The 27,011-nt window shown below is 41.2% G+C and overlaps 2 protein-coding genes across 2 annotated transcripts; both read right to left on the bottom strand.

Annotated features, from left to right (window-relative positions):
- Positions 1 to 13,239: 13,239 nt before the first annotated feature.
- Positions 13,240 to 14,968, bottom strand: nkx2.1 (NK2 homeobox 1). Its single transcript, XM_061083250.1, has 2 exons — positions 14,608 to 14,968; positions 13,240 to 13,925 (listed from the first exon to the last, which is right to left on the bottom strand). The coding sequence occupies exons 1-2, from the start codon at positions 14,966 to 14,968 to the stop codon at positions 13,240 to 13,242; spliced, it is 1,047 nt and encodes a 348-aa protein (XP_060939233.1).
- An 8,218-nt stretch (positions 14,969 to 23,186) lies between these two features.
- Positions 23,187 to 24,414, bottom strand: nkx2.9 (NK2 transcription factor related, locus 9 (Drosophila)). The gene is made up of 2 exons (XM_061083434.1): positions 24,273 to 24,414; positions 23,187 to 23,740 (listed from the first exon to the last, which is right to left on the bottom strand). The coding sequence occupies exons 1-2, from the start codon at positions 24,412 to 24,414 to the stop codon at positions 23,187 to 23,189; spliced, it is 696 nt and encodes a 231-aa protein (XP_060939417.1).
- Positions 24,415 to 27,011: the final 2,597 nt, after the last annotated feature.

The raw sequence follows: 27,011 nt of genomic DNA on the forward strand, positions 1-27,011 counted from the left end.
TAAAACTTCTAATCAAATACAGTTCCATATTACTATATAGGAGTACTTTGTCCCACCAGTGGACAGCACTGAGTCCTTCAGTAAAGACGGACCAGGTCCTTGGAGACTCGTCCGTGCTCCTGCTTCGTCCTCGCTGCGTCTCAGAGAGATACCTGGTGGAGCCCGAATGGCCGAAGTGAAGTGCGGTGAGAGCGAGTCCTCCAATCAGAGAGCAGTGTTTCCCCGAGAGGCTGAGTGTTGATGGTTCCCTTGTCATCACATCCTCAGTCAGAACTATGGAGACGCGTCGGAAACGTGGGCCGTCTGCCAGCATCAGCTGAGACGTAAAGCATGTGACGATCAAATGATGGATAATGGTATGGCGCAGGATAACCCCCCCCCCCAACCCCCCTGTTTCAGTGTTATGTCATTTTTTTGCTGACAAAATACAGTCAACAGCATTTCCACAAAAAAAAGGATCATACACATAAATATATTGACTATTTTATATACATTTCATCTTTTTGTATTTAATGGATGCTCTTTAATATAAATTAGTCAGATTTTAGCTTAACCCCCCAATTTACAGCATTTAAACAAACAACAATTTAAACAATTGTTATTTCTCCCTTTAAGGGATATTCATATGTTCATATAAATACAACTGTGTTATACGATAATATCATAATGCCTTTCTACATCTCCGTGTACAGTTAGCAGTATGCTGGAGTTTTAGCTGCTTACAACTATAACACTCAAATAAACCCTAGAACAGCTTATAACTGTAAATATAATGTGTTTTAAGCTATTTATCAGACTACTTATCGCTCTCCTATGTATTTTAAATAAGTATCGTGTGTAAAAGTACAACATCTGTGTCTGAAGGAAGTAAAATAGAATTAAGTAAACAGTTCAAACACAAGGAATCTACTTCCTCCCCTCAGGTAGTTGAGCTAAATCCTCATAATAAATATTGAATAGTATTGTTTGAATTTGTAATTTTTTAAGGATGTTTTTTGGAATTTGAGTATATTTAACTTTTCCCTCAGCCTACAGATATTTATCCTTATACCTCAGTTTCTTAATGTGTCTCTCGGTGGCCCTATATGAATACATCTTGATATGTTGTTACCCCCCCACCCTTCCACCCTTCCACCTCCTCATTTCAAGACACCATCCCTGCCCCCACCTTCATCTGACTGCACCTGTCACCTGGGGGCCTCTGCCTACATTCAGCATCAATTTACATAACCTCATTTAGCAGTTCACAAATCAGAGCCATTAAGAGCTGCTAACAGGAGCCAAGGGTTCTAATTTAGCTTCCCTTTCACAGTGGGAAAATGGTTCAGTTCAGGCCCACAAATAAAGATTCAGGTCTTGGCTTTGATTGTTGATTGTGATGGAAAATGTACAGATGATTAGAACAGACCCCCCCCACTCACACACACACACGCACACACACACACAGACACACACACAGACACACACACACACACACACACACACACACACACACACACACACACACACACACACACACACACACACACACACACACACACACACACACGCACACACAGCCCGACCCCCACCCCTACCCCTGTATTGATTTCCTGCCAAAACACAGCAGGCACGGTCCTGCACTGGAAATCCACTGGAGGAGGTGAACGCAAAGAGTTTGTAATAGTGATATATATGTGCAGTTTATTAAAGTATATAAGTATTAAGTGTTTATTAAAATCATAAAGTGGTTTCTAAAGGGATGATGAAGTATGAGGTACATGTTTTTTTTTAATATAATTTACTTTCGTGCTATTTATTGTTTATTATCTAAAAAAAGACATTTTATCCTTCAATAACATTGATTTCTAAAACTGAGAGAGATTGAGTCAATATAACAAATTATTTAGAATAGAAACACTGCAGTTTTTTCGGTTCCTCTGTTGACACGACACAATATCCTTCAAGTCAATAGCCACACAGTCGTTTCAAGGATTCGCCGCCGACTTAAATGCTTTTATTTACATTCGCGTGGCAGCGTGACAGTAGGAAAACCAATTCAGAGAGCCGTGAATAGCCCGAGTCAAGAGCTGAAAAATTATTTTCAATCTGCATTCAATTTGGCAAAGATGGGGCTCGTAGAATAAAGAGGCTGATTCAAATTTCCACTTGTTCCCCCACTAAACTTGGTGGTGCGGCGCTGTGAACGCCTGCTTTTAGTGGGCATTTTTGGGGGAGCGTGTTTAATTAATCAACAAATCAGCGCTCTTCTCGAACGCCGCTCCAGACGCATATGTTTGCACTTCAGGCCGCAGGACCAGGAGGAGGCTCTGCATGAGATGCATCCAGCCGCCTACAGATTTTGTCTGCCTGCTGCTGCAAAATGTGATTGCATAACATCAGTCATTAGCGGGCAGATAAGAGCGGCAGTGGCAGTAGAGGCGTGGAGTTGGCAAGGTTTGGAGGATACACACTGAGAGACCCAGACCCATGCGTGCACTGCATAAAAGCTCGGGGGGTCAAGTCACACACAGGAAAATGAAAATGTTTATGAGGTATGATTCAGTGAAGTGGCCCTGTCCAGCTCTGGTCCAGCTCGTTTCTAGTCGTTTCACTTGAGGATAATTTATTACGAGTGTGCAGAGCAGGTCTGTGTGGGGGTTGGGATTCAGCAGAATGATGCTTGAGAATGCTATAGCAACCAACAAGAGGTTGTGGGCCTTTGGTAAAAGCGACTCTGAGTAAAAAGGAGATAGGATCGCATACTGATCATGATGGTAAAACATGACATTTTAACACAACACTTGGTTAAACAACAGCCACCCGGCTCTTTTCTAACCAAGTAGGCAGCAACACAAATGAGTGTTATTGTAAATGTTTCACAGTTTCTAACTGGTGAATCCTGCACGCTGCTAATAATCATGATAATAGTATGAATATAGAAATATACAGCATACAATCTACATATCCATCCCCTGCATATATGTACAGTACCTATTCATTTCATTGCTCTACTTTATTACTTCTTTACACAACTCGCAGCGTTTACAACATAGAGAACCAGTTGATTCTGTATTCATTCTCTCATGGTGCATTTATACTTCTATTGTGTGTTTTATCAGTGTTGCCAATCTCCTACTTTCCTTTCACATGCGACTGGGCTGTACAGCCAGAGAGAGAGAGACCAGGAGCAGTTGTGTAACCGTCACATTGAAGCTCTGTCAGACAATAAGTTATAGATAAGATAGATAATATAGATGTAGTGATGTTTTTAATAATAGCAGCACCAGCTTATAATATTCAGTAAGAGAATCAATACCATAGAAAGAAGCAAGTTAAAGTCCTGCATTCAAAACGTAAATGAATGTACACATTTCTAATATGCAGGAATTATCACTGGCGCTCTAGCATTTAACTGTCATGTCATTTTTATGTATAACTTTGAGCTTATTATAACTACATGTAGTGTTGGGTAAAGCGTATACTTTTATCTACAAGACTAATCCAATATGCTGTAAATTGACATATTTTAGTATCTTAATTTGTGCGTTTATCTCCCCGACTAATTTCTTCCCAGTATTGATCCTCATATTTCAGAACATGCTTTTAATAATAAAACATACATGTAAATAAAAAGATATACATTAGAAAATAAAAAATAATAAACATAAAGATCATAATTTGTTTATCCTAGTTTAAAAGTGGCCATGTGTTGCTGGTTTTCACTTCAGCAGATAAACAGTCCAGACCAGTTTACTCCAAACTTCTTCTCTGAAGCCTCAGCCTGAGATTCAATTCTAAAAAAAGGGAGCTGGAGTTCAGCCAGTATCTTGTCCATCACTCCTTAAAAAGGGCAAACGGGGGGGGAGACAAATGTTGTCGCTGTGTAGCCTGGACAAATTACTTTTAATGATCATGTAATTAATGGAAATAGACTGAACGGTCTCAGAGCAAACAATGATTCTAATTGATTAGCATTTCCCTTTTTTTAGGGAGGAAGGAGGGGGACGAGCCCTGATTCTCTTTGTCCGGCGCCTCTATTGATTACCTGCTATATGTGTATCGCTCCGCATGTGTTTTCCTTCATTAAGAGATAACGGGTTCCTGATTACGCCCGTCCCTGGGTTTAATGTTGCTTAATGTCTACTTTGTCCCTGTGTCATGTCCCGGGGCAGCGGGGACAATGAGAGAGTGGGTGGGCTGCGGTGGGCCTGCAGCAGGGTAGATGCTGCTCGGGGTCTTGCTGCTGCAGGGGGGGGGGGATCAGTGCAGAGGTTAGAAAAGCAGGAGCTTGTGGAGCTGACTGAGACGCAGCGTGTGGCCCCCGAGTCCGATTCACTCTCACTTCACACGCCGCTGTCTTTCTGCTAAACTGCCATTTTACTATCAATAAACGATTCACCCGGAGGAGAGGTGTCACAGGTCGATCCCTCCTGCAGCAGAAAGGCTGTGCAACCGACTCAGTGGACCACACACACCAAGTCGGCTCTTTGAATTCTCTCCGCTTCGTTTAACTCTGCACTATTCAGTCCTGTCTGTGCAACTCAATGGTTAACATGCAATTCATTTCACCGTATATATATATTCTGTTTATACTGTATACACTATTTCTATTCCATTTATATTTCTGGATTTTCCTTGTTTTCTATGTTTAATTTTTACTTATATTACTTTACTGATGTCTGTTATTTCCCTTTCCTCTTCCCGGCTGTAACAGCTGATTTCCCTGTTTTGGGACTAATAAAGGATTATCTCTCTTTATTATACCGTAGATTATTTTGTATCTTGTTGCATCTATTGTATCTTATTGTATCTTAAATTATATTATCTTAGTGTATCCTATTGTAACATATATTGTATCTTATTGTGTCTTATTGTATCTTATCTCATCATATGAATATTGTATTGTATCTTATCCGATGTTATTGTATCTTTTCATACACATCACATCGCACTGCATCTATTGTATCGTATCTAAAATGATCTTATCGTATTGTATGGTATTGCATCATGATGGTAACGTATCATATTGCAACGTATTGTGGTGCATATATCGTATCGTAGATAATTGTATCTTATTTTATCATCTGCATGTCATATCATCTCACATCTACACCTGACACCCGTCCATTGAGCTGCCTGTCAACCTGACATCCCTGAGACGCTGCAGCGAACCAGCTGCTGAACATAAATAAATGTGCCTCCATGACATATACACACATACACACACATACACATACACACACACACAGACACACGCACACACACACACACACACACACACACACACACACACACAAATATAGCAGCTCTTTAGGGGGGATTATAGGACACGAGCCCTTATTCTGTCGATTTCCGTTTATGTAGCCTGTAAATTGACCAAGTAAGAAATCACATAGGCTTCTGTCCTACTGAGCAATTCAGCGACCGGAATAACATACAGTGACAATTGGCCTAAGAAGAGAACTGCAGCGTTGTGAGGAGAATTGCATGTTAGCTAATTGTTAATTTAAGCGGCTCGCAGTGGCTAATTATGTCGGCACAGCCAAACCATTTGCATGATGGACCAGCCACCTGCCTGCAGGCGCTGCCAGGGCAAACTATATAATTACTGAACAGCAGTGGGGCAATTTTTGACTGTCGCCCCTTTTGTGTCACATGAATTCCTCGTAATGACATATTTCATTAGGGGGGCAAATATCACCCCTCCTCCGGTTTGCCGAACAAAACATGTAGGTCTCAACAGGTCCTAACTACACAGGACCTATTTACATCCACCTCCAGCCTGTATTTGAATAAACCTGTAGTTATGTGCATCTTCGCTGTGAGTTAAATGGACGAGCTGCGCCTTTTCTCAGCTCACATGCACAGGCTCTGCTCGGGTTAAAATAGACCAGGCCCTTTCTTTAAAGTGATTGCAGCCTGAACTCATTAAGCTGTCAAATGTCTGGGCTTTGGGATCTTGATTGCTTATTGTGTAGCAACATTCAAGGAATTTTTTTTTTTCTACGCCTGCAAAGAGACGTACCCCCACTATTCAGGCACACAGAAGAATGGACTGACTGGAGGCCTGGTTTGAATATAGGATGGTTTGCTCAAGTTTTTTCCCACTTTACTATGAGATGTAAAAAGTTTTATTATTTCAGCATCGACATAAAAAGAAAAGTTACATGTATAAATACACACTTTGAATAAAATTTTGAAACTAACAATTTAGTAGCACTTAAATGGCACTTACTTGAAGGACTTTGTAGATTTGCTTTATTTTTTAAGAAATTGTACTTTCTTGATTCTTGTTGGTCTGGGTTTGTACCCTCGGGGTTGAACGCACTTATTGTAAGTCGCTTTGGATAAAAGCGTCAGCTAAATGAAATGTAATATAATGTAATGTGTATATGTATATATAAAAGTAGCAGTAGCACAAATAAACAAGTAAAAGTCCTGCATTCAAAATGTTGCTACGACAAACATATAGAAGTGTCGGCAGCAAAATGTCAGAAAGAATTGAAAGTAAAATTGTTAAAAATACAGAATTGACCCCATAAGGTATAAGATAGGATTTTGATGTATTATAACTTTGAGATCATTTTAACTACTTCTTATAGTGTTGGGTAGCCTATACCTTTATCTGTAAAAATACAAAATGTTACAAGATGATATATTTGACTGTAATATCTTAATTTGTTAAGTATCAAGTGACTTTCTGTCAAATAAATGAGTACAAATATAAATGTAATAGAGTAACTATAGACTTTCCATCACTTTTACTAATATTTTACAACATACTTTTGATGATTATCATAACTTATCGAATTAAATAATAACACAATATATTATAACATATATCTTAAATACCCTGGTGATTATGTCATGCAGATCAATGTAACTTCACTCCAGGTCTCATCATTTGAAAGAGAGACAGAGCCCCGGACATGAAAAGGAGCAGTTGTTGGTGCAGGTCTGTGGAGGCAGCAGCAGGACCCGGGTCAGTGTGGAGGGTTCAGTGTTAACGGGGTTAGTGATGGCTCGTTGCTTCCTAAAGGACTCCTGCTGCCACTGTACACACACATGACAAGTCTGCTTTACACCGGCCTCCCTTAATTGGCATGTTTAACTGGAGCTCTCCATCTCCCTCTCTCTCTACTCCTCACACACACACACACACACACATGCACACAAATCCCTATCCCTCCTAGGACTTTATAGGTTAAACCATGCAGCCCCAACAAGCTCAACCTAATTCTGATCCACATTTTAGACTTAAATCTGTAACTATCATCCTAATTCCAATCATAACCTTAATCTGTTTTAAATAAATCCAAATACTTTCATCAAATGATCTTAAATTCACCATTTTCCCTGCAAGCACACGAGGACCTGAATGAAAACAGTGGGAGCTTGAGTTGAGATGAGCACAGTGAGGAAAGGTACTTCATTATTTGACAGGACGAGAGCCCATTAGCAGCTGACTGAGATGGTTTGAGTACGACTGCCAACACGGAGCTCCCAGAGCAGAGCACAGCACTGAGGACTTTACCACAAATCTTCAAATCTAAAGATTTCTGTTTGAGTGTCACTAGTTATTGATGCTAGTTATCACAAATAAAGTTGAGATTACAACCGAATAGTAGTTTTTTTTCCCAGTTCCCAGGAGGCGTTTATTGGTTTGTATCCTCGAAATATCTTCAAACAAAACAGTATCTAATCCATCTGTTAAGAAAAACTCACTATTAGCTATAATATGATAAAGTAACCAGTGCTACCAAACTAACCACAGATTCTAAACTAACCACAGCAACAACACTAACCACAACAACTAAACTCAACAAGGCTACTAAACTAACCACTTATACTAAAGTAACAACAGATACTAAACTAACCACAGTTACTAAACTTACCACGTATACTAAAGTAACAACATAAACTAAACTAACCACAGCTACTAAACTTACCACTTATACTAAACTAACAACAGCTGCTAAGCTAACCACAGATACTTAACTATCAATAGTTACTAAACTAACAACAACCTCCAAACTAACCAAAGCAACTAAACTAACCACAGCTACTAAACTACAAAATCTTCCAACTAGCCACACCAACTAAACTAATCCCGGCTAACAAATTAACCACAGCTACTAAACTAACCACAGGAACTGAACTAACCACAGCTATCAAAGCCTTTCCACTCCTAAGCAGTCAGATCTCATGTTATGATCATGTTCCTCTCAGGTTCAGGTCCCAGCTGAAGCTACAGACGATCTAACTTCTCTCAGTTGGACTTTCGACTCTATGCAGATGATGCACTCTTTAAAACACATGATCTTCAACCACCAAACTCATGACAACAAATCAGTTTCAGAATTCCGAGGGAACAGAAGTTATTAGAAAACAAACCTGTGCTACTCTTAAATATCGTTACATCAAAACCAGATTTTATTTGTTTGAGGTTTGGGGTTTAGTTCAAATAAACTTAGGAGGAGATACATTTGTTAAAAAACTAAGTTTAAGTTCTCCAGAAACTTTCAAACTACCTTTAACAAGAGGTTGTAACTGTTAAAAGCAAATGTTATCATGATCATTTGTGTCCAAGTATTTGTTTTTGGTTGTGTTGTATATTCCCATAATACATGTAGAGAAGATGAATAGTGAAAATATATTTGACAAAAGTCGAAATCTTTTACATTTTTGTAAAAGATCAAAACATACAGAATTATTGTGTATATTATTAAACAATACTTTATTGGGCGAAAGAAATGCTATTTGCTTATTTGTCTTCTATAACTTAATTCTTTTAAAATATAGTTTTTTTTATTTCTGTTTGGTTTTGAAGTTCCTGCAGTTTTTCCTGCAACAACTGATTCATGGTGATTCTCCACAGTCAGTCTCTCTCCTACCTTGTGTCCTTGAGCAAGATATTTAAAATCCTGCTGCCCAGTGTTAATCAACTGATGACTTGTCAAAATGTAAAATATCCATTTCTTCTTTTCTGGCTTTAAGTCGTTGAGTCTTGAATTGAAAAATCTTGTGATTCATGCTTTCCTACCCCCTCTTCAGCAGTTTCATTAAAATGAAAATGAATGGCATCCAGCCCCAGAGAAGTTTTCCTCCTGAGAAACAAAGCCAAAGACGGGAGGTGTATGAAATGTGATTTGTTCATCAGAGGGAGGGAGAAAGAAAAGACTCCACTCAGCCGGCTCTGAATGCTGCATTTCATGCCTGCAACAATTATGCTGAAAGGTCAAGTATTACAGCATCTTGTGCCTCGCTTTGCATGCAAAAATATTTCAGTGCACAAATGACCCTCGTTTGTGCTCTTTGCACAATGGATTGAAGAAGCAGATAAACGTTGGACAATTAAAGATTTTCTTGCTGCTAGCTGACAATAACATTTACCAAAGGGGGGTGATTGCAGTCGCTGTGTAATTGTGCTGTTTGTAATGCACGTGAATGCTGAGGCCTGCTGCGATGAAATGTTGAGTGAGAGGCGTTGTGTTTTAAAAAGAAGACTGTTTCATTCCAGCTCTAAATGTGGTTATTAGGGTTTCATATGTGAAAAGTAGCTCTGTCAAGTCTCTGGTTATAATGTGATGGAAATTGTTGGATTTGTCTTGTTTATATATTTGATGTGTAGACCCACATGTTGTTGTTAATAATGAAGAATAATGTGTTGCTCTATTTCAGCACCGTGGACAGCACCAGATTCATCCTTTTACAAAAACCTTATAAAAGTAATTCTTAAAAAAATAAGAAATCATTTCTGTAATTCACTTCAACAAATTATGTTTTCATTAGTTTTTTTCCTTAGATTTCTTACTTCAAATTAAAGCAAGTTAATCATATATAAACATGATTAGGAATATGCCAGGAATCAAATTTCTACATTAATTAATGAGTCCAACGAAGACTCTTTAATTTGAATTTTGGCATTGTTACCCTCCTAACCTTTATGGTGTACTTTGGAGTAATCATTTGAAGTATTATTTAATTTGTTAATGATTATATTCTCTTTCTCACGTCTATCGTCTGTGTCTTAAAAGCATAAGTAAGGCTGCAAACATTTCAAACGACTTAAGTTTTTCCATCCTGAGGAGCCGTTGTGTTCTCTGAATATTTATTCTCAATTTTTTTAGAGATAAAAGGGGACATCTTTAAATTTCCAATGAGGAAAAAAAAAGACTTTACTACTTTAAAAGTGAAATTTAAATAAAAATGAAATATGTATAGTTTGTTATTTTTAAATTGTCAAAGTCACCATGAGGATTTAAATCAGCTCTTGTTCTCCCCCAAGAATTTATTGCAGCCTGAACTTTTCCAGACGCAGCCATATTTAATTCCCTCTTTAAACACTGACTTCATTCCACGGTCACTAACAACAAACACAGATATGGATGCTGCACATTATCCACGAAAGTGAAACTGAGGCTAAAGCGACGAGTGAAATTCACATGCAGCTCGTCGCTAACTCAAATATGATTACCTGGAGATTAGGGACTAATTGCTTGGGCTTCGGGGAGAGCAGCCCCGCATAAAGCCAGGAGGACTTGTGGAGCTGCACTGTGGCTTTCTACAAAAGGAAGCGATGAGAGCACACACGCTTCCAACAAGTCATTCTCAACAGCTACAAGCTGCACACAAAGACCACACACGGCGCCAAAGACATGGTAATGTAATCCCAAACTTCTCACTTCTGTGCGCAACAAAACAGGCGCAGCGAAACACCTAATAGAAGATGTTGTGTGATGCTGGAGAGATTCCCTCCTGAAAGGAGCCTAGAGGAGTTGGTGGGATCTGCTCGGTGGCAAAGATACGCGAGTGCAGGAGAAACTCACAGGTCCTTCAAATAATTTTTTTCAAAGCTGCGTGTTTAAAATATAAATGAATGTTTCAAGAAATTAACCAGTCAGGAAAAATCACATCCAACTGAGTCCGAGCCACCAAACCAAACCTCTGAGGGGCTCTGAGAGGTTCTGCGATGGAGGAGCACATGTTTGAAGTTTGAATCAACCCCCTTCCCCCTCCCTCACCCCATAAAATAAAAAGGATAAATAACCATTTTAACGCAGTCGTAGGTCAAATATAATTTCCCCAACCTAACATGCCAGGAAACAGAGAGAGGAGGAGCAGTAAACACCTCGAGATCCAAACCAGGGAGCAGAAGACAGGATGTATAAAACACGAGTCAGGTGCAAACTGGTCCTGGAGCATTAATGCAGCTTATTATTGTTTATTAATAAAAAAAAGGAAACACCAACATCTATTTTGTCATATTCTAACACAAAACTAATTCTTCTATATTTGTAACATACATTTTTGGTTATTTGTAACATACACCTGGTTATTAGTATCATTTTATTAGGCTTATTTGTAGCAAACGAAAATTGGACCATTATTATTATTATTATTATTATTATTATTATTATTATTATTATTATTATTATGCTATTTAAGTCGTCACTAGGAGATATAGGTCAACCGATACGTCTGCTTTCTCGTTCTGGGTCAAGATCATAGCTCGTTCTCTGTAACTCTGTTAGGCCTCGATAGTACAAGTTTCCTATACGAGGTTAGGTGCCTTAGATAATAAGGTAAGTTAGGTATTTAAATAATTTAAATATAATTATGCATGTGATTTGGTGCTATAGAAATACAAATTAAAAATTGAAGAATTAAATCAAACGATGTCCCCAAAGAAGTTAAGTTGGTAAGGTTTGTTAGAAAGTGAGTTTCCAGATGTGGCCAATGAATGAAATGTAAAAATGTTTTAAACTGCAAGAAAAAACGTTCCAATAAAAAAAAAAAAATCCTCTAATGTACATTTATTTAATTCAGATAATTTGGAATCCATCTAATTTAACCCCCGTCGCTAAGCAACCACATAATTTAACATTTAAGACACATATATCGTTATTCGTTGGCTGGAGAATAATCCACAAATAATAATCGTAGTATTAGGCCTGTTTTATTTTGAAGAGCAAATGCTGACAGAATGAATAACTTGGATAGAATAAATATCCCTTCATTCTCGCAGACGACAGTTTATAGGTTAACTTTACAAAAGGTGTTTGTCACGGACACAAACCTCCTGACAATCCCCTGATAGATTATTGATGAAGCGGCTGATAGCAGAGCGCTTATTTGAGCAGAATACTTCAGGGGTTTCCATCGATAAGCTGCAGCGCTTTGAGCTGCGAGTGTGTTTGATGTGGGAGCCGAGAGACCTCACCTTTCCTGACTCACACACGCCGAGCACACAAACACCAGGGACTCGAACACACACAAGGAAAGAGAATAAGAAAAAAGGCTGAGTATGCTCTGCAGGTCACGATAACACTGAGGTGTGTGCGAGGAGGAAACTGGAGAATAGGCCTCCACTATTCAACCGTCTTTGCAGAATTAGAGTCTGAGTGTTGATTTCATATTTGTATTTTGTCACTTTGCAAAACCTGGACTGGTTGAGCAAAAAAACAGAAAACCTGCATCTGCATTTTAAAAGTTATTTATCACAATGAACCCAAGAATTAGTAGAAAAAACTACCTTCTTAAAAAAAGGAGGAGAAATACGAACTGATTAAACGAATAATAAAAAATGATATGATGTTTGTATTCGTAAATAATTGTTTGATGTCTCCAAAAACCCATGTCTAGGTCTGTGCGTAAAAATAGGTTCCACAAGAAAAAGCTTATATCTGTCGTGTTTCCATAATTTATTAATAGGACTGTTCTGTAGTAAGTCAAATATCTATATAAGTTACAAAGAAATAAAACGTATACAAATACCAATGAAACGACAACAAACCGTCAATAGCGTCAAAAACTTTGTACAACAGAGAGCTAAAATCCAAACCTCTTACAGAAATATACAAGCTAGATCTACGGCTTACATTAAATTCTATCTTAAATCAGCAAGTGTCTGTTTGTTTGTTTGTTTGTTTGTGAGGGGGGGGAATCGAAGTTTCCTCTCCACCTTCCTGTCCAGCTTCTACTTCTCCTCTTTCTGCGCATTTACGCGATTCTTCTCTTGTTCTCAATATAATTTACATAAATAAATCCCAAGACTTTCACCATCCTGCAGTTTCAGGACTGAGTGTTTTTCTTCCATGTGAGTCTCTCGTCTTTTTTTACTATTTTCTTCTTTTTTTTCCAAAAGGTGGAAAATGCAAGGGGAAGGAGGTGGGCTTCTCTTTCAGATATGCATCACCTTTACACGGTGCAACTCGAGGTCCTGTGCAGGTGTGAGCTCGGAGCCGCCGCCTCTTGTCACCACGTCCTGCCGTACAACAGGGCGGAGCACTGCAGGGCCGAGCCGTACTCCGAGCCCGGGGAGTTGAGGTGCGACAGGCCGGGCACCTGGCCCTGCAGCGACGGGGGGCTGGAGGAGTGCGGGAGGGCCAGGTCCGGAGAGTGGCCCGTGCTGCCCACCTGCCCGGCCTGGTGCTGCCCGAGGCCGGACGTGTTGTTGGACATGATCATGTTGCCTCCTTGCTGGTGGTGGGTCTGTGTGGAGGAGGTGGGCGTGTGGCCGGTGCCTTGGCACGGCTTCCCGTCCTTCACCAGCACCGGCACGGCCACCCTCCGTGGGGACTGCTGCTGCTGCTGCTGCTGCTGCTGGCACGACCCCCCGTCCTGCTGCATCTGCTGCTGGGACACCTTGTCCTTGGCCTGCCTCTTCATCTTGTAGCGGTGGTTCTGGAACCAGATCTTCACCTGGGTCGGGGTGAGGTGGATCATGCTGGCCAGGTGCTCCCTCTCCGGCGCAGACAGGTATTTCTGCTGCTTGAAGCGCCGCTCCAGCTCGTACACCTGCGCCTGGGAGAAGAGAACTCGCCTCTTCCTCCGCGGGGTGCTGGACAGGGAGCCCATGCCTTTGCCCACGTCCGCCAGGGAGCTGAGGCTGCCCATGCTGCCCATGTTCATGCCCGACGACGAGCCCATGAAGCGAGAAACTAGAAGAAAAGAACATGAATACAATGAATTCTACAAGCCGGTTTTTATAAGGAACACACCAGAGAAATATGGGTTTTGAAGGACACAATTATAGTGTTTTAATTCCCTAAAACTCAGTCTGAAATTATTAATCATAAAGTGCAACACGACCACATTGTGCATTTTGACAAACAGCTGAGCAGAAGAAAGACAGATGATCAGAGGCAGGTGCCCTCATCCATTAATGTCAAGCACACAATGCGCGTCAAAGTCCAGATTCATAAATACACAACTGAGAAATTCTATCAAATAACAAGTGCGGCTAAAGTTCACCACTGACGGCACAGTGTTGTTGGTTTAATGCGATGAAAGAGTCGGCACAGGTTAATAAATTATCTTAAATAAACGCCCAACGCTTAAAGGGACATTTTATCAGTCACGCTCCTGTAGTGAGACTTTTTCTTTATGAACAGATATCGCCCTCCATGAATTAAATCAACTATTATTAAGCTTTATTTTTGGCTTAATTTAATAATAACAAAATAAGACAAAAATCGAGACTAAGAGCGACATGGAGAGTATTTTCCTCTGCGCGTAATTACGCACGGTGGACCGAAGCGAGGCACCGTGCGTAAAATTCACCCAAGCGGGCACCAGTCACCACCCGAAGCCGGATTCAAAGCCCAGGTGCGGGATACTCACTGGTGGAGAAGCGTGGGTCCGGGTTGGCTCCGTACCAGCCGTTGGCGCTGCCCCTCATGCCGTCCTGGTACGACGGCAGGTCGCCCATGTTGCCCAGGTTGCCGTTGCAGTAGCCCCCCATGGCCGAGTGTGACAGCTGGGAGACACCTGCCGCCGTCATGTGGTACGCCGCAGACACAGTCCCATTGTGGCCCATGTGGTGCTGCTGCATCGCCGCCTGGGAGACCTGCGGCTGCCGGTAAGAAGTGAGCGGTGCCCCCAAGTTGTTATTCTCCATGCTTAATTTCTTATAGCTCTCCTCGAGGGGACTCAGGATATCGGAAACAGAAAAAGGAGTCGTATGCTTAGGGCTCATCGACATTGTTCTGGGGCTGGAGAGGGAGAAATTAGAAGGCAAGGCAATCGCTCCTTCTCTTTTTTTTTTTTTGTTGCCTCTCTTCTTTTGGCCAAAGCCTCCTCTGGTTCCTGTTGTCTCAGCGTCGATCCTGTGGTAGATGATGAACACGTAGGAGAGCGCCTCAAGTCCGCCTTAATTGGATTGAGTGGGAGCTCGGTGCTGGCTTTGGTTTGTTTTAGCTGGGTGCCAGGTTTAAGGCTACCATCAGAGGCGGGGCATCGGCAACAATACCAAACAGCCCTAGCCTCCTTCCCTCCGTGCGTAATGTCACTTCCAAGACATGTGCTACCCCTCCGCACTGTAACCACGACGAGAGAGATGCTCGGCTGCGGGCGGTGCGTGTGCGCGCTCCCGCTCCGGCTCGCACTCCCGCTCCAGCTGCTCCACATCTGGAGTTGGCGACTTGTTGCTGGTCGCTGCACCTCGAGCCTTCGCAGTGACCACAATGCACTTTATTAACTGTAGTGATGTTTACGAGGGCCCTCTTGATGAAAGGAGGCCTGTGTGGACTTGAGAGTTGGAGAACCACTCCTCGGGTGAACTACTGACTTTTAATGGCCATGAGAGGCCTCCAGTGATTGCAGGATTGTTTGTGTTATGCCTTATCGTACTCAGACATGCAAAAGTGCACTTGCGGGGCGGGAAATTGACTGATACTGATAAGTAAATAAATACACATCCGCGTGTAAAGGAGCTGCGTAAATGATTAACAACCTCCCTCCCATCGTCTTTTTTCTTTTGATATTATTACCTTAATTCACACACACACACACACACACACACACACACACACACACACACACACACACACACACACACACACACACACAAACACACACACACGCACACACAAGTAAATAGAACAACGGAGTCTTGAGGAGGAGAGGCTCTCCTGCGAAGGTTAAAGGTGTTGAAGCACGAGCAGCATTTTACCTTGATGCAACAATAGTTCAACTGCATCACGTGTCATCTCTAGAAATCTACTTAGAAGCATAAAAAGAAAGAGTGTAAATATTGCGTACGATGACAGGAAAATTTCACTTTTACGCACAGCTTTTAAGTGGCTATTTCTACGTATTTTTAATTAACAGACAATAAATTAACTATTATTTTAGAGCCAAAAAGGTGTTTAAACGAGTTTATATTATTATTATTATTGTGATTTTTTTTCTTTGCTGTAGGATATTTTAAAAGCAGTCTTTAATTTTTTTACAGCTTATTTTAATTATATTAGTCCATATATTTCAGGATATTTTGTTCCTCTTCAGTTCCAAAATGATTGAGATTAAGCAGCACAGACTTAAAATAGATGTAACGTCTAATTTACACAATCTGCTGTTGTCAGGATCAAACCGGAGCTGAAACCCTGATGTTAAGCTGCAGGAAACCTGTGAGATGAAGCAGGTGTCTGTTGCTAAAGGGTCAGTGCAGCAGCAGCAGCAGCAGGAGTCTGTGAGTCTGTGGCTGCAGGTTGTGTGGTTAAAGAAACACAGCGTCTTCTGGTGGCAGATCCGGTTTGTTGTAAAACTGTGATCCGTTTTATTCTCTGCTGAGTATTAAACTAGACTCAGAGTTTCATTTCTAACATAAATAAGGTTTAGATGCAGTTTTACAGTTTTTATTCAGATGGGCTACAACCTCACCAACAAGCTGTCAAAGCGAGAGTGTGTGTGTGGTTGTGTGTGGGTGTGTGTGTCTGTGGGTGTGTATTGGGGGGTTAGGTTAAGCTTAGGGATAAGTTTGGATAGCCTATTCTTTCCTAAATGAATTGAAGTTAATGCAAAGTCCTGCAGAAACCTGGATGTGTGTATTCCAGGAAGAAATCTCTTTACACAATATGGGGACATGTCTTCATTATAGGGACAAAGAGCATGTTCTTATAATGTAAATAATTACATTTTAAGGTGAAGACGTATTTTAAGTTTAGTTTTAGGCTAAGGTTTGGTTTAGGATTATGTTAGGTTAAAGTTAGGGTTAGGCATATAGGCTGAGGTAAGAGTAAGTATCCAGAAAATCTATGTAAATCAATGTAATGTCCCCTGAAATCATGGAGACACAGAGTGTGTGTATGTGTGAGTGTGTGTGCGTGTGTGTGTGTGTGTGTGTGTGTGTGTTTGTGTGTTTGTGTGTGTGTGTGTGTGTGTGAGTGTGTGTGTGTGTGTGTGTGTGTGTGTGTGTGTGTGTGTGTGTGTGTTTGTGTGTTTGTGTGTGTGTGTGTGTGTGTGTGTGTGTGTTTGTGTGTGCGTGTGTGTGTGTGTGTGTGTGTGTGTGTGTTTGTGTGTGTGTGTGTGTGTGTGTGTGTGTGTGTTTGTGTGTGTTTTCCAAGTCTTACACATGCTTTGGGAATTTAAACCAGTTTACACAATATGGGGACTTGTCTACCTTATGGGGACATAAGCAAGTCCCCAAAATGTAAACAATACAATTTAGGACATGTCTTAAGTTTAGGTTTAGGTTAAGGTTAAGGTTAAGGTATAGGTTAAAGTATTGGCAAGGTTAGGCAGTAGTAACTATGGTTGAGGTTGAAGTAAGTCTCCAGGATATCTATGTAAATCAATGTAATCTCCTCTGAAGTCATGGAGATACGTGTGTGTCTGTGTGTGTCTGTGCGTGTGTGTATGTGTATATGGGTGTGTGTTCCAGGTCTTACTCATGCTGTAGGGACTTAAATCAGTTAACACAATATGGGGACTTGTCTACCTTATGGGGACATAAGCAAGTCCCCATAATGTAAACAATACAATTTTAAGGTTATGACATGTCTTAAGTTTAGGTTTAGGTATAGGTTAAAGTATTGGCAAGGTTAGGCAGTAGTAACTATGGTTGAGGTGAAAGTAAGTTTCCAGTAAATCTATGTAAAATAATGTAATCTCCCCTGAAGTCATGGAGATAAGTGTGTGTCTGTGTTTTACTGTGCGTGTGCGTGTGTGTGTGTCATGCTGTAGGGACTTAAATCACTTTACACAATATGGGGATTAGTCTACCTTATGGGGACAATACGCAAGTCCCCATAATGTAAATAATAAAATGTTAAGGCTTAGACAGTCCTAAGTTTAGGTTATGGTTAGAGTTAAAGTATGGGCAGGGTTAGGATTAGGTAAGTAGTAACTATGGTTGAGGTGAAAGTAAGTCTCCACGAAATCAATGTAAATCAATGTAATCTCCTCTGAAGTCATGGAGATACGTGTGTGTCTGTGTGTGTCTGTGCCTGTGCGTGTGTGTGTTTTACATGCTGTCAGCAGGATAACCTGATGCGCACCGCATGTTTCCAGACGCACGGTTCCAATTTAAAGATGCGCGCACACATCACAACAATCCATTTGCTCCAATTGCCTCACAATTATCTCTAATGAAGCCACGTTATCACATGACCGAGGTTTTATGTTACAGCTAAAGTGAACCGTCTTGGATCGCAGCCGAGGCGCGTGCACGTCACTCGCAGCCAATTAACATTACAGCATGTTTCCGCGAGGTAAACCTTGCTCCCGCCTTCGTTAATTACGGAATTTCGCAAGACATTCTTAATCATCTCAATCAGAACCTTTCCCCTGTTCTGGCACACGGCAATTATGGCCAATTAGTGGTAATTAGTCCAAATGTTCCGGCTAATTCCTCCGAATAATGAGGACGCGGTGAAGTGGAGGGTATGGGGCTATCGAGCCTTTTGTTATCGAGGCTGCAGGTTGTTGTTTATGAACTGATTGGTGCATGATATACTCCAGAGAATAAAAGGAAGCAGTGCAACGAGGGGAAGTGATTCTTTCCTATTAAAAAAACAACGGTTTCTTTACATCAATATAAACATTTCACATCTGCTTTAATTAAGATCAGGTGTTAATTGTCTCATTTCGCTCTGACAGAGTCTGAGTCTCCTGAGGATTTTTTTTTAATAAAACTCTTTCTGACTTCTCCTCCTTTTTCCTTCCAGCTCCTCAGGAAATGAGCTGCAGGAGGAACAACAGCAGCTGAGAAGGAGGTATGAGAAAGAAGGAGCAGAACATTGGTCTGATTCACCATCACACGCACGGAGTCAGGTGTAGATGATGTTTCTTCTTTCCCACTGGACTTCGAGCAAAGTGACTCTGAAACTCAACATTTGAGCAAAACACTGGTGCATGACGTCACTCTATACGTCACTGCCCCCCCTTGGGCCCAATCAGCAGCTGCAAAGCGACACACTTGTAAGGATTCGGAGAATAAAAGCAAAGCCCGCCCCCTGGTGGATGTACTGCACGTCACCATCCGCATGAAACACTCAGGGTTTGGTAATTTAAGACCCAGTAAGTTATACTGTGTCTTATTGCGCCATCTAGTGGACACGTGGATCACAAACGGTTTAAAATGAGGGAGTTGTTGGTATTTGCTGAAGATGGAAAAGTTGTAGCTCAAATTTAGTGGAATAAATATTAAAGTTGGTCTGTAAATGAGAGAAAATGAGGCTGTCAGGGAGCGACAATCCAAGAAAAACAACTTATGCCTCTGTGGAAAATGTGAAATTCTGTCAGATAAGTATTCAAAGCATTATGACACAACAGCTAAAGGTTGTAAGACAAACTGTTTTACAGTTTATAGATGGAGGAACGTATACAAAATCTGTTTATATTCGTCCGTTTTAGTATAAAGAGTTTTTATTCTGCGTTTTTCATCAAAAGTCTCAATGCATAGATCAAAAGTATAGAGTGACATTTAAAATATTATGAAGGATTCTCTGTTCCCATGTTAAATCTAGTCTCAAAACTATGAGCATGATTTTTGACATCACAGTGGAACCTCCACTGCACTTACAGTATTACTGCTGATATTGTAAAGTTGTAATCTTTCTGAATGACTTTAGTTAAGAATCGGACATGTCTGCATTATTAATTATGTGTAAGGAATAAAGAACATCTCCAGAAACTTGGTGAGCATCGATACGGTTCTCAACCATCTCTTACTGCAGACGGTCCAAACTGTGCAGGGCATATTCCTGCTCTACAAGATTTTGAGATATGACCTGTTGAGGAGTTTTGGACCATCCTCACACATTACTGTATGTGCCACTATATATGATGTATACTGTATTTACACTATATCTGTACAGGAGAATAGTGTCTGTCTAATTCCACAGATACTCCCTTCTATCTCTTAGTAGGACCCAAGGTCAGGTTATAGATAAACGACCAACCCACAGTGTCTACGTTGAGGGACGTTCAGATCTGACTGAGATGCTACAATCAGAGAGACAACAAACTTCAACTCTCACAAACTCCAACTCTTTTCCTTATTTCACCAGGGACAAGACGTAAGGACACAATGTGATTTAGGAATGCATGCGTAAGGCTTAACTGTCTAATGGGATGCAAACATACATGTAACATTGAGTGACAGCAATTATATGGATGTGCTGTTAGAATGGGTGACGCAGGCTGAGGGAGATATACTGGGAGGCTGTGGGAGACATCTTCAGACTTGGTGGAGACAACTGCACATGTTACTGTGTAAGGGTTTGTATATTTATCCACCTTCTGGTCTCCTTGATGCATCAAGTCTACTTTAAACTCTGCTGCTAACTGAGTTCTCCTTTCACCCGCTTCCAGAAAACTTCCATAACATCACATCTGCAACATTTTGAAATACTTAAACATCACCAGAAAAGAAAAAAGCCCTAGTGTGGATTGTGGGACTATAATATAATGTTTTGTCTCTTTTCACTTTGGATTTTATTCATCCACAACAAAACATGTTTCTTTAATGTAAAACAAAGTCTTAGTTACCCTAGTTCATACACAGGCAAACGAAAAGACAAGTCACATATGTCTAAACGAGTCTTTATCTAAATCTTGTCTAACATATAAATATTAGTTTTATTCAAGATATATATATAGGTCTATTTTTGATTTCCCGCTATGTTTTGCTTTTGAAAGATGGCAAATATATCTATATCAAAACTTTTGCCATTCTTCTTTTAACATATTTACTTTACACACAAAACAATAACTCATATTTTCTATGTGGGGTAAAGATGTAGAAATTAACCCAAAGGTTATAAGAGTGGATAAACAGTTGGATGTTTGTAGACTTTACAAGGTTTCAGATGATAACAAAATGGACCAAGACGACCCACAACAAAATTTGTCTCATTAAAAGTTTTCGATATGGGGAGACTTTAGTGTTTAAAATGTTTTTTAACCAGCAAAAATATGAATTTGAAAAGTATAGAATCAGTATTTTTAAGTCCGGAGGCCATTAAAACCAAATACACATTAAATGTTCTCTTGCATCATCTCGACAATACTTCTCCTGTGGCCTTATTTACGTCGACCTTATAACTGTGCTAAAAGAGGCCCCGTGGGGCAGAGCAGTGAGTAAAACTATAGGATGGGCAGGCTAATACAAACCCATCCTTTTCAGTCAATTCTTCGGACCAACTTAAAAAACCAATGGCAACCTCTAAAAGCCTGTCTTTGTCACCCTTAAACCCCAAGATGCTCTAAAACACCATTGTGCAGTTAAACCTCATAAATTTGTCGCAGGGACTGATTAAACATCACGGGAATTGAAACACTAAAGATTTTGTCTAGGTCCCTTTTGGATGGGGGACAATGGTCCATTCACAGGGAGACACACAGACAAAAAGAGTGTTTAAGGGAAGATGCAGCGAGCTGAGGGGTTCGGCCAGTCCCCTCCATATGTGATACAAGGTGGCCCCAGCGAGGGGGACAAAGGGCCAGGTGACAGGGACGATGGGCTGCAGGGTCACAGGACGAGCAAACAACATTATAGGGGGCGTGAAAGCAGAAGACCCCCCTCGTCACTGATGAAATACTGACATGATTTTAAACACTGAAGCATATTCTTCATTATAAAACATTCAAACCAGACGGCGGAGGCTTGGACGAGGCGGCACAGCCACGTGGAAATGGATCGAGTGAACGTGAGGATATCTAACAATGTGAAAATCTACACTATTTGAGTTGTTCCACAGACTTTATGTCCATGTAAGTTACTGTTGAGGGTTGTTTAGAACAGGCCTATGTGCACTGTAAATAAAAAACATGAGAATAAACATAATATAAGCTCCTCTTTGATCGTCTTGTTCTGCTTTTCATAGCATCTTCCTCCTCTACTCCCCCTGTTCTTGCATCTAATAAAATATTAAAGATCAGTCAGGCACCTGCCTTTAATTCAGCCTGTTGCACCTTTAAAACTCCTTATTTCTCCTTCCTCTCCGAACATAAACTAAGCTCCAGTTGCTGCATCTATCCCACTGGCCTCAGAATAACAAAAGTTCACAGTATAAAAGGGGAAAAGGGGAAAGCAGCCCATGGACCCAGACGACTACATGGAGCTATAGTGAGGGATGTTTACTGGCCATCTATTCTTATGCTTAAGCAAAGCCTGTCTCTTTAGGAGAAATGTTTGCTCAGCTTTTGGCTGAATAATTAGTTTCCTTTACCATTAGAAAGGCCCCTGAGCCCCTGTCATGACCTGCTACATCTTTAAGATTCTACAAATTCTATATATTGTATGCTAAAATGCATGATTTTAAAACAACTGAACTGATTTGAAAATTGAGCTTTTCAAGAGCTTCAACACTATTTCTAAAAAGAAAAACAACTGCAAACATCTGAATTAATCAAATAAAACGAGTGTTTCTGCATTAATTTGCTTTGATTTAGGACAAATATGAAGATTTGGGGGATACACTTGAAAGAAGAAAATACATTACACTAAATTACAAAATATGTGAGAGTTTTATTAATAATTTTTGTTCACAAATAGAAACAGTACAAACAGGTGAAAGAAACTTTCAAACAACAAATAACATAATTTTTTCCTTCAAACATTCAGGCTATAATAATAATAATACCTCTTCTATCAGCGCCTAATACAGAAAGATACTGTACAGTATCTGCCATCAAGTTATTCATACAAATATTGTGTTTAAACGGCTTCAAAAAACATACAAATACATTATCCCGGTGGATAATTTCAAAATCCAGGCCACACCGACGAGCCCAACGTGGAGAAAATAGATATGCAAAAATAAAATGTGCAAAAATACGTTTGGTTCTAAAAATCTAAATGTTTAAGTTGCTCGAAAATTTGCTGAACATTCAGAAAACATTTGATGCGATTCTAAATGAGTTTGTGCATGAATGTTAAAAAAAAATAATACAAAAAAAAAAAAAAGATGAGGCCTTCATTTGAAAGAGTTAAAGTGAACCGAGTCGCTCCAAAAGTCTCTCCAGGCGAATCTGGAGGCCGCCGCGGTGGGAAAGTGCTGGTACCTGGGAGGGAGGGCGAGCGGGGACGGGTGCTGCAGAGCCGGGTAGGCCAAGGGGAAGGAGTGGGGCGAACACCCGGGTTTCTCCGAGTCCAGTAAGCAGGTGTGGAAAGGTTTCCCGTCCCGCACCAGGATCGGGACCACCAGCCTGCGCAGCACCGGGGGATGCTGCGCCATCTCCGCGTCGTGGAGCAGCTCCGCGCGGCCTCGCTTCATCTTGTAGCGGTGGTTCTGGAACCAGATCTTCACCTGGGTCGGGGTCAGGCTGAGGAGCCGGGCCAGCTGCTCCCTCTCCGGCCCGGACAGGTAGCGCTGCTGGCGGAAGCGCCTCTCCAGCTCCAGGGTCTGGCCCTTGGAGAACAGGACCCGACGCTTCTTGCTCTTCTTGCTCTTGCCGGACTCCGAGTCCAGGGACGAGTCGTCCGGCTTGGTGGAGTCCGGGGAGGCCTCGAGGCTGCCTTCATCCGAGGCTGCAGAAACAAACACACGTTAGTCCACACGTAGTAATAACGTGATAATACACAGAGAGCATTACACACTACATGTTCAATCTGTACACCCATACATGTATCTGTACATCTAAACATATATTAGTCCAGACTTCTATACATTGAAAGAATATCATAATACATATTGCCATACACAATTCATTTTCTATATCGACAACCATACATCCATTTATCCACCTCTACCCATCAATCCATCTTTCTACCCATCTATCCATCCATCCATCTATATCTCTTTGTCCTACCCATCCATCTTTCTATCTATTGATCTCTATCCATCCATCCATCTTTATCCCTCTGTCCTATCCATCCATCCATTCTTCTGTATCCAAAATATCTACTGAGGAAGGCCCACAATCTTCTAACATCCATTCTCCTAATAGACGTTATTATACATGTAAAAATAAAGCGTTTCAATACATAACATTAAACACTGGACACGGTGGATTAGTAAAACCCAGCATCCCAACCAAAATGGCTTGAAGAGTGCACTTACATATGCATGGGCTCCGGTCGCAGTCCATCCAGGAGGAGTAGGGCGAGCTGGAGGAGCAGGAGGAGTAGCCGGGGACCGTCTCCAGCTCGGGCAGGTCCAGGATGCTCCTCACGGAGAAGCTGAACTTGGTCGGTGCAGCCATGTCGCGTCCTCGATCCGGTGCAGAGACTCAGTCCAGGGGAGGTGAGTTTGTTTTTTTAGGGAAATAAACAAGCACTCAGAGTATAAGCCTGTCCAGGGAGGATGCTCTCACTCTCTCTCTCTCTGTCCTCTCCACTTTACGCACTGTCCAAACACCAGTGTGTGTGTTTGTGTATGTGTGTGTGTGTGTGCTCAGTGTTTACACAAACAGTTCTCCATAAGCTGCAAACACAAGGCTGCTCGCTCTTTATAAAGCCTCCTCCTCCTCCGGGTACCTGAAAGGCTGGAGTGCTGTCGCCCAATGACGGAAGGTGTGGAGGCTGCGAGCCAACTCAACAATGAGCGAAGGAAACACTCGTCATCATTACACATTCGCCCCGTATCGTCAAACTAGGGGAAAACAGATAATGGTGATTGTTGGAGCTGAATCACGTCTTGGGTGGCAACTGACAACAGAGGCCGTCCCATCATCAGCCCCCCCCAACCCCCCCAACCCCATCCTCCTCTCTCCTCCCTCACTGCCTCCCTCCTCTCATCCAGAACAACGTGTCCCAGCATTTGCATACAAAGTGAGCAATTAGCCTGAGAGTTGGTTTAACTAATACGTCCATTAGAGGCGTATTAATTACAGGCGTGAGAAATGTGCACTTTTATGGAAGGTGATGGATTCTAGAGCATGTGGCTTCTGGTTTTCAAGGGAAATCGCCCTATTACTGAACTTTTTTCTGGATGATTTAAGATGATAATACTCTCAGGATTTATTGATAGTTTAGTTTGAATATTTGTGTTTGCTTGACCCAGTCTAACTTCTCCTGGCACAGAAAAACACAGTTTGAAAACAGTAAAGTATGTCCTCATAAGAGAATTTACAATTATTGAAAGTGCAATAATGAACAATAACGAAAAAACAATTAAAATGTCCTTAAACCTGCAACTATACTTTATAGAATAATATAATTTAATTTATAAAATAATATTTAGTGATAAACACCAGTTAACATATGTGTGATGAAGGTGTGTTTCTTGCCAGTGAATGACACTGAATTATTGTCTTGTTATAGGATTTGCTGTCATTATATCTGATAAGAATCGAATTAAAATCAGTTTCCACTTTCCAATGTCTTTTTGTTATAGCTTAAAGTTTCAATGTCCACAATAATGTTTTGCATGTGCAAAATTTGACTCTGAGGCTTTTTGCTGATGACTGAAAACATTCACATTTTTGTTTACAACTACACTTTATTAAATATTTATAAATGTTCTTAAAATGGAACTAAATACATGGTTTAAAGTATAATATTGCAAAAGTAAAATAATTGCACAATAAAGACTTGTTATGTCCAACTTGAAGTTTCCAAACAAGTTTCTGACAAATTGAAGCGATGACTGATCTTTGCTGACAGGATTTTATTCATCGATAATCAAGATGAATTATCGATAATTAATCTTATTTTACGCACAGAACTTAAAGGAAGCGTTGTGGCTCAGAAATGCGCAACTTACTGCGCATTTTAACGCCATTTAACAGTGAAACAAATGGATTCCTTCATGGAGAAAACCAGCCGATCTTCCTCCACTTAGTCTGACGCCCACAGGCTGATATCTCTGCTCCATCCAGACATATAAAACGCATTCAATGCAAAGCGTGAATCCAGCCTTATGTGGGAGGCTGCTGCTGTTTGTAACTCGTATTTGATATTGATATTAGGCCCTTATCCACTTCAAGCGTGGTGCATGAGGCCGGGGACGGAGAGCCGTGGTGGAACATGCCTCCCCAGTCGTCCTGGGTGGTCGGACGAGAGGCAACACAAATACATGCCAACCAGAGGAGGGGAACAAAAGGGGAAAATGTAGCCCCGCGTCCGAGACCCGTTGGAAGCATTTGTTCCAGTCAAGATTTTGCATTTGTTCAGTCCCGCAATAATGCCTGATTGACGCCCAGGCACAATGTCCTTTAACTTTGCAGGATAAATCCGAGCTTGTTCCGTGTTGTCATGGTTTTGAATGGGGCTGAATGGGATGTGGGACACTATCTACTGCTCTGCGTCTCCTGCCGCCAAGTCCATAGTCCGGGGACATATTACACGTGTGATTCAGGACGTATTAAATTCCTTTTAAATTCCTCTTTAGATTTTCAGAGCTCAGCAAAAGTCAGTGACCCAGATTTACCCCAGACGAGCCCTTAAACGCTTGTTTTTTTTCCCCATTTAAAAACTTTTACGCACATTACGCACACGTTCCCTCCGAAAACAAACAAAACCCAGCAACTTTTATGATGATAATGTGTTATCACCGAACCCTGTGAGAACCATGTCCTCCTTCAGGCTCCATTTCTGTGTACCCATCGGCCTCCAGTGGTGGACAAACACCAGCGGATTACAGTAGCGCAGGTTTGCTGAGTGGATAGTTTACAGAGGGCACTCGATTGGAGAGCAAAAACACGCACAAGCAAAGAGAAGTCATGTCCAAAGAGCGGGAATTTTCTCTGTCCACAATGACCCAGCAGCCCCTTAATCTATTTAACACCCCCAGGCTTCAACCGGAGAGGGTCCTCTGCAGCCCCAAGAGCTCTCCACTGCCAAATATTTACTCTGTTGT

This window comes from Limanda limanda, chromosome 12 (genome assembly GCF_963576545.1).
Source record: "Limanda limanda chromosome 12, fLimLim1.1, whole genome shotgun sequence".
Classification (NCBI taxonomy): Eukaryota; Metazoa; Chordata; class Actinopteri; order Pleuronectiformes; family Pleuronectidae; genus Limanda; species Limanda limanda.